This window comes from Hipposideros armiger, unplaced genomic scaffold (genome assembly GCF_001890085.2).
Source record: "Hipposideros armiger isolate ML-2016 unplaced genomic scaffold, ASM189008v1 scaffold_17, whole genome shotgun sequence".
Lineage (NCBI taxonomy): Eukaryota > Metazoa > Chordata > Mammalia > Chiroptera > Hipposideridae > Hipposideros > Hipposideros armiger.
The window spans coordinates 7,542,739-7,553,662 of record NW_017731367.1 but is presented as its reverse complement, the minus strand read 5'-3'; the positions used below and the strand labels follow the sequence as shown (position 1 = coordinate 7,553,662).

General features: G+C 57.3%; 1 protein-coding gene across 1 annotated transcript in view; it reads left to right on the top strand.

Moving 5' to 3' along the window:
• Positions 1-8,310, top strand: part of KIF1A (kinesin family member 1A) — an 88,331-nt gene extending 80,021 nt beyond the window's left edge. The window contains exons 40-47 of the mRNA XM_019628425.1: positions 37-182; positions 725-925; positions 1,262-1,345; positions 1,702-1,826; positions 2,779-2,931; positions 3,398-3,590; positions 4,468-4,586; positions 4,951-8,310. Of these exons, the coding sequence (XP_019483970.1) occupies positions 37-182; positions 725-925; positions 1,262-1,345; positions 1,702-1,826; positions 2,779-2,931; positions 3,398-3,590; positions 4,468-4,586; positions 4,951-4,993 (1,064 nt within the window). The 3' untranslated portion in view covers positions 4,994-8,310. The remainder of the gene's footprint in view (positions 1-36; positions 183-724; positions 926-1,261; positions 1,346-1,701; positions 1,827-2,778; positions 2,932-3,397; positions 3,591-4,467; positions 4,587-4,950) is intronic.
• Positions 8,311-10,924: the final 2,614 nt, after the last annotated feature.

Genomic DNA, 10,924 nt, shown 5'->3' with positions numbered 1-10,924 from the left:
GGCAGGGCTGGGGTCCCACCGGCCCCGCCTTTGCAGGGATGCAGCGGCGGCGCAGGCGGGTGCTGGACACGTCGGTGGCCTACGTGCGGGGAGAGGAGAACCTGGCGGGCTGGCGGCCCCGCAGTGACAGCCTCATCCTGGACCACCAGTGGGAGCTGGAGAAGCTGAGCCTTCTGCAGGAGGTGAGCCGGGGGCCCCGGGCGGGGGGGGGTGTCCTTGGCCACCCCGGAAGGACCGCGCGACACTCGCTGCCCGTCTCGGGGCTTCGCGGCACTTGATGACTACGAGGACCGACGTAGAGCAGGTGTGCTCTCAGCTCTCCCCAGAGGACCACTGGTGTGCAGACGGGGACGGGCGAGAATGGGCGGGCAAGGCCCTCTGGTCGCTTTGGTCAGAAGCCAGTGTCCAGCGGCCGGATGCTGAGCAGCCAGCCCAAACCTGTGCCCACCCGCTGGGCCCTCCCCAAGGCCGGAGCTGCAGAGCCCAGGGCTCTCCCCTCGGCAGCCGCTGTCCGCCTGCTCCCGGCCGGCACGCGTGTTGGGGCGTGAGGCCAGGACCCACAGATGGGGGGGCAGCGTGTTGGCTGCAGGACCCTGTAGGGGCTGAGCCCACCAGCGCACGGCTCCATTTCGCACGGTAGCGGGGGGGACAGGCGGGCTCGCCCAGGTGCTGGCGGGGACGCCGAGGGCAGGAGGCGAGGTGGCCCTGTGGCTCTCGTGCGCAGGTCGAGAAGACCAGGCACTACCTGCTGCTGCGCGAGAAGCTGGAGACCACCCAGCGGCCGGGCCCCGAAGCGCCGTCCCCGACCTCCAGCGAGGACACCGAGTCCCGCAGCTCATCCAGCGCCTCTTCCCCGCTCTCTGCCGAGGGCCAGGCGTCACCCCTGGAGGTTCCCAGCGAGAGGCAGCGGGAGCTGGCCGTGAAGGTGGGCAGGCGGGCGTGTGGACGGCAGAGCCGTGACCCGGCCCCAGCAGTGCCCCGTGACTTGGCTCCTGTCAGGGCCGGGAGCTGGGGGGATGGGGGTCCCTAGAGTCCCCTGCCCGCACGGGAATCTCAAGGCCTTTTGCAGCCCGCTCACTGAGCCATGGCCTGCCCTCCTGAATACCTGCCGTGATGGGAAGCTCACCGCCCCCATCCAGAGATGGCCCTTGTAGCTGCCGAGAGCCTGGGCTGCCCTGGGAGGCCTCCCGGCTGGCCCCATCTTCCTGACCTGCTGGTCCCTCCGGGGTGGCTGCTGACCGGACCTTTGCTCCCCCCTCAGTGCTTACGCCTCCTCACGCACACGTTCAACAGAGAGTACACGCACAGCCACGTCTGCGTCAGCGCCAGCGCCAGCGAGAGCAAGGTGGGCACTGCATCAGGCTCAGAGCCCTCACCCCGGCCCTGCAACCTGCGTCCCTGTCCCTCCCAGGACGGACCTCATGCATGGCCCTCGGGCTGCGCGTCCTGCAGCCTGGGCTCAGCCACACCCTCCCTGACCCCACCCAGTGTGCCTTCCTCTCCCTTGTGAGGCAGCGAGAGAGAGCCGGGGAGGGCTGGGCTGGGAGGGGCTCAGGAGGCTAGGAAGAGGGGGCCTGCAGTTGGGGTGGGGGTGCCCAAAATGAGTTAAAATGTGAGCGAAGAAATCAGCCACTGCAGGGGTGTCCCCACTCACGGGGGCCCAGAGACTGTCCCCAGAAAAAGGCTCTCTGTCCTCCGCAGCTCTCCGAGATGTCTGTCACCCTGCTTCAGGACCCGTCCATGTCCCCTCTGGGGGCAGCCACGCTCACCCCCTCCTCTACCTGCCCCTCTCTGGTCGAAGGGCGGTACGGGGCAGCTGACCTGAGGTGAGTGCGCTCCAGGCTCTTGAAGACGCTTCCAGCACCACAGCTGACCAACGACAACGGCCGTCACTGGGGCATGGAGCGGGGGGGGGGGGGAGCACGAGTGGCTGAGCGACCTGGGGGACCTGGGGCGGTTGCACACACCTAGGGTGGGGTCTGTGGGCCCTGCACCCACCCGCAGACCCCCTCCGAGTGTGGTGTCTTACCTTTCTGCCTGTTTTCTGCTGAAGCATAAGTTTAAAATGCAGCCATGAATAAAACCAGGAACAGGTCAAAACAGCACAAAACAAGAAACCCTTTTCACAGGGCAGCACTCATACTCAGTGGGAAAAAAGGTGACAGACAGAACTTAGAGAACCACTAAGCTCACTGTTGTAAACAGGACCACATGACGCCTCTAGGCAGCGTTTGGAAGGGACGTCCCCACATGCTGCTAACACCGCTTCTCTGGTCTGCCAGATTTAAAAATCTCTCAGCATTTCCAAGTTTCCTTCTTAAAGCAAAAGAAATAAAATGACACCGAGCCCTGGGGCCCCCACCTCGAGACAGGCCTGCTCGGCCACCAGGTCCAGTCACGCGAGCCAGTGGGTGCCTGTGCCAGCGGCTCCCTCTGTACAGATGGTCCCTGAGAACGTTGTGTCACCTTCAGCTCGATTTTGGAGATGAACAGTTGCTGGAACCACTCCTGTGGGGTGGCGGGGAAGGGGCAGAAAGTGCCGCGGGAGAAGGGCGCCGACTCCCGCACAGCCGGGACCCTCCCCGCTGTGTTCAGCACAGTCCTGGGCTCAGGCGGCGGCCTCAGAGCTCTGCTGTGGGCACAGTGGGCAGACCACTAAAGGTGCCCGCAGCGGCTCTGAGGGCGGGACTAGCCGCCGGGGACCCTGGTGGAGATGGTTCTGGGCCCAGCGAGGGGCCTCCTGGCAGGAGTGTAGGGACTTCGCTTTGCTTTTCCCAGGACCCACCAGCCCAGCTGCCGGCTGGCCAGCCCAGAGCCCGAGCCCATGCCAGAGGCAGATTCCAAGAAGGCCACGTCCCCTGCTCAGGTGACAGAGGCGGATAAGGAGCCCCAACGCCTGCTGGTTCCCGACATTCAGGAAATCCGCGTCAGGTGTGTGGGGACGCTGCCCCAGATTGGCTCTTCTGAAGTACCGTCCAGCCAGCTTTGTCCCCACGAGGACAGGCAGGCCGCCCCTGGCCCAGGGCTGGGAGGGAGCAGGCAGCTCTGCAGAAATACGGCTGTAACGTGTCTGCAAGCTACCAGTTTGGCCACTCTGTAGAACACCCAGTTTGGCCTTTCGGCCCTGGGAATGCCACAGCTGATGGTCATGGGACACGGTGTGACAGATCAGGCAGCTTCAGCTTTTCTAAAGTGTTTCCATTTTACAGATGGACAAACTGAGGCTGGGCTGGTGGTTCTGGTCTCCGGCCTCCTGGGTTGGGGCTGTGCCAGGTTTTTGGCCCAGGCGGGTCCTCGTGAAGGCCCCTTTCTGGCCTGCTCGGTGGTGGACGGTGGGCCCCCGAGGGGCCCCCCACTCTCAGGATGGCACAAGCCAGCGGATGCCCTGCCCCCACAGCCCCATCGTCTCCAAGAAGGGGTACCTGCACTTCCTGGAGCCGCACACGGCCGGCTGGGCCAGGCGCTTCGTGGTGGTGCGGCGGCCCTACGCATACCTGTACAACAGCGACAGGGACGCCGTGGAGAGGTTTGTGCTCAACCTGTCCACCGCGCAGGTGGAGTACAGCGAGGACCAGCAGGCCATGCTTAAGGTACAGCCACGGCGGCGAGACGGGCGGGTGCCCAGCGGGCCGGGAGGGCAGGGGCCCGGCCTTGTCCCCCCTGCAGCCCCTGCGCCTGCTCACCGCTGGTCTGAGGCCACCCAGTCCTGTCTCTCGTGGGTGGGACATTGGGGGCAGCCTCCCTGTCCCTCTGCCTCTAGTGTCCAGGGTCTATGCTCACCATAGGGCTCATAGTCCCGGTGACGACCGGCATTGATGGGTGGGACGAGTAGCCCACTCCCGTTCGATGGCCAATGACCCAGTCCCCTCCTGCGGGTGCTGTGGTGGTCGGGACCAGGTCCCCGAGGGGCAGCAGTGCAGTGGTCCCAGGAGTCCAGCCCCTGCCCCCCCCCGGCGTGCCCCTCTCCTCTGAGGGAACGGGGGCCCTGGGCGCGTACCAGGAGCCCTGAGTCCTTCCTGCTGGCGACTGGCATGCACTAGATATGGTTTTACTCCCTGGGGTGGGGGGTGGGCTGGGACCTCAACCTGCCACCTATGCCTGCCACGCCGAGGACACACCTGGACCACAGCCGAGCCGGGGTCCCAGGGGGAGGAACCTTGGCCCGTAAGGGGCGGGTGCAGCCTGTGGGGACACAGAGCAGTGGCAAGGCGGCCCCAGGGCATGAGGAGACAGGTGTCCTGGCGGCATAGCCTTCTGGAAGGAAGTACGGGCTGTGTGGGTGAGGACGGGCCACGCACACTGCAGTGTTCACACAGGCTTTTCAGCTGTGCCCCCTCCTGTGGGGCACCCTTCCCGCCCGCTCATCACTGAGACTTCCCTGGCGGGGCCCCTGCCCTGCCCAGGGCCTGGGCCCCCGTGGGGCTGTGACCCCGAGTGCTGGCCTCCTCACAGCATGTTTTTTTGCAGACACCCAACACATTCGCTGTATGCACAGAGCACCGTGGGATCCTGCTTCAGGCCACCAGTGACAAGGACATGCATGACTGGCTGTACGCCTTCAACCCCCTCCTGGCCGGGACCATACGGTAGGGCCACTCGGGACCTGCACGAGTGTTCGCATCTCCACGGGGGAGAACGGAGGGCGTGGGTCTGGGCGGCGTTCTTGAGAACGCCAGTGCTCGTTTCACGGCCGGGTCTGAAATCCTGACATTTTCGAACTTGACTTAGTGCCAGGGGTGGGCCTTTCTGCGTAAGGAATGGCCAGGCCCCGCCCACGTCGGTGACTGACAGGAGGGTGGGCTGTTCCTACCAAGCTCCAGTGACAGGAAGCAGAGGTCCAGTCTCTGGGCGGTGATAACGGAACCACAGGGGCCAGGCTGCGTGGCTGCCCCTTTAGGCCCAGTGGCCTGCTGCCACCCTGACCGCAGCTTCTCCCCGACCCCCCCACAGGTCCAAGCTCTCCAGGAGGAGGTCTGCCCAGATGAGGGTCTGAGCCAGAAGACGCCCCACCCCTGGGCACAGCCAGCAGGCCAGGCGCTGCTCCCCAGCCCTCTCACCATCCATCGTGTCATCACCGCCCAGCCCCCCCACCAGGCCGCCAAGTCCCCTCCTCCTGGGGACGCCCGAACTAGGCCCAGTGAGCTCCCCCTCTGGCCGGGGACCTGCACCACATGACCTGTTGTGCTTCCAGCAGAGGCCCGTTTGCTGTCGGTTCTTCTCAGATGTGTCCTGGGGGGCGGCGCTGGGCGGCGCTGGAGAGGCCAGCCGGCACAGAGTCACAGGGTGTCGCGCCGTTCTAATATTTTTTTAAGCATAGACAGACTTACAATTAATATACGGTAGTTAGCGACAAGAAACAGTCCACTCAGACATTAACTATGAACCTGTGTTCTATTTATAAGTATTTATTTCTAATGCCCTCACGTAGGACTGTAGGATGCAGATGGACCCCCCCCCCGCTTGTCCCCACACGCATCTCCAAGCCTATTAGGGACAGCCAGGCTGAGGCAGCCGCCTTGGAAGACGACGGTGAGCAGGTGTCTGGACAGCGGGCACCACGGGGCGCCAGGCCAGGCCCGAGGCCTCAACAGCTGCCTGTGTGCGTGTGCCGGGGGATCTGCCCGGAGCCCGAGCACCATGGAAGGGGGTACACATGTTGCTTCTAGCCGGGGCTGTCGTCCCCATCTCACCTACACATCAGCTACCTGGGATGCGAGTCTCAGGCATGGGCAGCTCCCTGCAAGAGGAGAGAGACGGTGGGATGTGGGTGGCTGACCTGCCAGGGACGGTGGAGAAGGGTCAGGACCCCACCAGTCGTGTCATGTACCCAGGCCAGCGGGGTGCAGGTGGCTGGGGTTAGGTTGTCCAAAGTGACAGTCTAGGCAGCGACGGGCTCATGGTACAGCCTCTCCAGCTGCTGTGAGAACCGAGTTAGTTCAAGAAAGCTCCTGGTTAGAAAGCCCGTGACTCCCCCTCTGTGTCCCAAGAGAAGAGAATTTCTGTGAGCGCCGGTGAGAAGGTTCCATGGGCCAGACGAGCCCGGTGCTGGGGTCGTCTGCCATCCAGGGCCCCCCGTCAGCACCTGAGGTACTGCTGCATCTTGGTCTGGCCTCGGTACAATATCCATTCTGTCCCCTTTCACACCCCATGCCTGAGGGTCACCCGGTACAGGCTAGGAGTCAGCCCAGGCTGAGTCTGGCCGGGCGTCATGCTCAGGCCATAACACCCATCAGAGAACCACGGGGCGGGGGCTCTTCTGTGACCTGTTCCCACACCCAAAGAAAGGCACATTTGGCTTATTTTGTGCTCAAAGAAAAATAGCAACCAAACTGCACCACTGTGCCCACCATGGCCCATCAAGTGCGGGTCCCGCTGTGGGTCTGGACGTGCCCAGCCCCAGGCTCACGCCAGCCTTGCTCAGCCCACAGCATTCTCTGACACCTTCCACCTCCCTCGCCAGCCCCTGCCGGGCGCTGCCTCCTGACGCCTGACCTTTCCGTTTTGTTCGGATGACCCCGGTACCCCCCAAAGTCAGTGGTTCTGAGACTCCCCGTGATGCACGCTGTTCCCAGGTGGCATTGATATGACACGTGGGCATTCTCACGATTTGTGCACTGGGGTGGTGTGGCGTCAGCTGCCATCCAAGTGAGAAGGTTGTTCAGGCCCTTGAAGCTTCGCCTCAGATGAGGGGTGCGGGAGGGTGGGCTGGGGCCCCTCTGGCAGCAGTGTCCACCTACCTGCCGGCCAGCACCTTTCTGTACCTGGCCTCAGGCACAGCGTGTGGTGGCCGCCTCTCCCCTGCTGCGCTCCTGCCCGGGGCCTGGACGGCACCGCTGACGAAGCACCTCGGCAGGAATCGGGCCAGGACCATGTCTGTGAAGCACTTGGAGACCCCAGGAGAGGGTCACAATCTGTACTGAACTTAGACATTGTCCAAAAAACGGGGCCTGGGCTCCCCTCCACGGAGGCCGTGGGCTGAGATGCAGAGAAGAGGTGACGGCACAGTCTGGGACAGGACTTAGTGTGGCTTCTATGACAGCCTGAGGACAGGAAGGAGGAGCAGGGATGGGTGAGTCGTTCTAAGATGCGCCTGGCTCCCGAGAGCCTGGCCGCAGCCTGCTCAGGTCAGCCAGCCTGAGGCTGTGGCCTCCCGAGGGTCAGGCCCTCGCACCCAGGGCACAGGTGTCTGAGGCCAGCCAACCTGCAGAGCACCTGAGGCGTGGGGCAGGGCTGAGAGAAGACGCCCACTCGAGGGTTTCTGAAAATCACCCAGATTTAGGAGCTTCCACAGCCATGGAGGCCCCGGGGACGGTGTCATCTTGACAGTGACTAGGAGCCAGGTGTGGGCCACCTGATGGCCCCCTTTCAGGCCTGTTCAGTGGGAGGGCCTGGGTCAGAGTTGCTGGAGAGGAAACCCACTTTGAGTTAGGAAAGCCAGTCTCCATGCCCAAAACTACGCACGTGTCACACTAGTTGAGATAAGTCATTGAACAAACTTGCTTTCTGCACCTGAGACAGGCAAAGCTGACCTGCAGGCCCTGAGGGCCTCACCTTATGGGGTGCAGAGAGGAAGTCAGTCCTGGCCGTGTGCCGCTTCAGTTAACGGGGGAGGGGAGAAAGAGCCAGAAAGCCATCTCTCTCGGATGATCTTTGTTCGAATACTTGATGCGGCTCAGGCTGCAGCTTCATACTATTTAAGGAGCAGCCGCCCTCGGTTGGAGAGGGCTCTCTGTCCCCTCCAGGGGAGAGTGAACGCCCTCCTTGTGGCCCCAGGGAGAGGGGTGCTGGGCTCCAGGCCGACTGGCACCAGGCTCCAGAGTCACCCGGCAGGTGCCCAGGGTGTGTTGAGATGTTCGTGAGTTGCAAGGCCTCCCGCTCTGAGTAATACATTGCTCATAAGATGCCAATGTTTCGTCCACCGACCGCAGGCACACACCCGGGGCGGCTGCGGTGAGGTGGTCTCCCCAACAATCCTGGTGCCCCCTCGGCCCCTCTGGGGCGGGTGTGGCAAAGCATTCAGGGAGGGTCCCTGAATGTCACTGATGTTACAGGTGTGAGTGGGGTTGCCGTGCTGGTCCTGGGCCGGTGCTTCCTGTAGCTAGCTACCTGTCCCTGAGGTCCCCTGTGGCTTGTACATACGTGGTTGTGTGGCACACCCCGGCCCCTGCACCATAACCGCCATCCTGACGTAATGACTCCAGTTCCCTGACGTCCTGAACCCGAGTGTTAGGTCTAGGCTCCTGTACAGTGTGTGTGCACTTCAGGCTCTGTCCATTAAGAAATAAATGTGGTTCCTTATGCAGCACCTGACCTGTGGGCCTCGGCTGTGTGTGATTTGTGTGTTAGGCCTGTGGGTGGGGCTGAACGTGGTTACGGGGTGCAGGTGACAGCACGGCCCAGAGACAGGGCCCACACCCCAGCGGCACTGCGGGGGGAGGAAGGAGACTCGACTGGGAGGAATGAGACGGGGCTTATTGTGTGAGTGCCCACCTGCTCCCTCAGCACCTGTCTGCACCTGTCTGAGTAGCTCAGGTGTCCTCAGCATGCTGGCACTCTACAACCAGCCTCATAGTCGGCAGCCTCAAGTCTTTTTATGCAGTCAGCGTTACCCTGTACAAAACGAGACAAAGACATTCCAAGAAAATAAAACGACAAGCTGATAGGCTTCAGCAACATAGAAACAAATATCCTCAATCATATTTTACCAAATTGAGCCTGATAATACGTAAAAAGGATAACACCTTGTGACAAAGTGAGGCTTATCATGGGAAGGCGTGGTTAGTTCGAAAAACTAATCTATATAATTCATTGTTAGACTAATAAAAAAAAATATCATCCCTATAGATGCACAAAACGCATTTAATAAAATCTGACATCCATTGCTAATCAAACTTTTAAATAGAAAATAGCTTCTTCAACTGATAAAGTGTCTACAAGAAAGCTGCAGCTAACATCATACTTAATGGCAAAAAACAAATGCTTAACACTTAGGACCGGGAACAAGACAAGGATACCCTCTATCATCACCCTGATTCAACGTGGCCCTGGAAGTCCTAGCCAGGCAGCCAAGCAAGATGAATGAAACACACATGGGTTATAATAGAAGAAATAAATCTGTCTCAGAATACAAATGGAACTTATAGAATATAAGGTCAATATATAAACACTAACTTTATTTCTGTATAGTAGGAGTAAACGATTGGAAATTAGAATTTAAAAAACTATCATTTATAATAGCACCAAGAATGTGAGCTACATAGGTATAACTCTACAAAATATATGCAAAATCTGTATGAAAACTTCAAAATACTAATGAGAAAAATGAAAGACCCAAGTAAAATGGAGAGATATATCATGTTCACATACCGGAAGATTCAGTACTGTTAAGATATTATCTCTCCCCAGATTGACGTATAAATTCAATATAATGTCATTCAAAATTCCTTATAAATGTCAACCAGCTGATTCTAAAAGTTATGTGAAGAGTCAAGGAACTAGAATAGCTAAAACAAACTTGATACAGAAGAATAAAGTTAGAAGAATCGCACTATCCAATTTTAAGACTTACTATTACATAAATCTATAGTAATCGAAACAGGAAGAAGATACTCGCAAGTCACATGTCTGACCCAGGACTTGTCACCAAAATACATAAAGAACTCTAAAAACTGAATGAATAGCAATAAAACCACCCAATTTAAAAATGGTTAAAGATACCACTACCCACTTATTAGAATGTCTAAACAAACAAACACTGACAACATCAACTGTTGGTGAGGAGATGGAGCAAATGGAACTCTCCATTGTTTGTGAAAATGCAAATGGTACAGACGCTCTGGAAAACGGTTTGGAAATTTCTTAGAAAGTTAACATACGCTTCCACATGACTCAGTAGTCCCACTGCTGGGCATCTACCCCAGAGAAATGAATACTGTGCACATGGGAAAACCAGTATACATATGTTTAAAGCAACCCTATTCATAATCACCCCCAGTGGAAGCAGCCCACGTCTTTCAACAGGTAAGTGGTTAGACAGACTGGCCCGTCCATCCATGGAAAACTACTCAGCAATAAAAAGGAGTGGACTATTGATGCGTGCAGAAACTTGGATGATCTCCAAGACATGTTGCTGAGGGAAACAGTTAATCCCAAAAGTTACAGTCTGCACGACTCCATTTACATGATATTCTCCAAATGACACAGCTCTGTAGCAATGGAGAAGAGGAGGGTGGTCACCAGGGGTCATAATTGGGGAATATGTTGACATGAGTTTTTTTGTGTGTGATGGAACTGTTTTGTACCCTAATGACAGTGGTGGTGACATAAGTTTATATACACAGAGCTGAACATTGACAGAAAAAAAAGTCAATATCAATTCCTGATAATTTTAAAAACTAAGGTTTTATAAAAAGCAAATCAATGAAGAAAAGGCAGTCTTTAAGAAAAAATGGTGTTGGTGTTGGAACATCTCTATGAGAAAAAAAACAACAGAAACCTTGGCTCATAACCCAAATTCACTTAACTGGATCACAGATCAAATGTGAATAATCCAGTAGCTATCAAACTTCTGGGAGAAAAGCTTTGTGACCTTGAGGTAGACAAAGATTTCATAGATATGAAACAAGCATGATCCATAAAAGAAAAAAAAAAGAAATTGCACCTCATCAAAATGAAAAATGTCTAATATTTGAAAGACACTGTTAAGAAAATAAAAAGACATGACACAAACTGTTAAAACATAAGTGATAAAGGACCTGTATCCAGAATTTTATATATATATATATATATATATATATATATATTTTTTTTAAGGTTTTATTGGGGAATTGGGTGAGGGGAACAGTGTTGGGAAATCGGGGAAGGGGAACAGACAAGTTGCTGTCCTTTTGTTCGGTCTAGTTGTGGAGGACGTTGCTTCACTGGC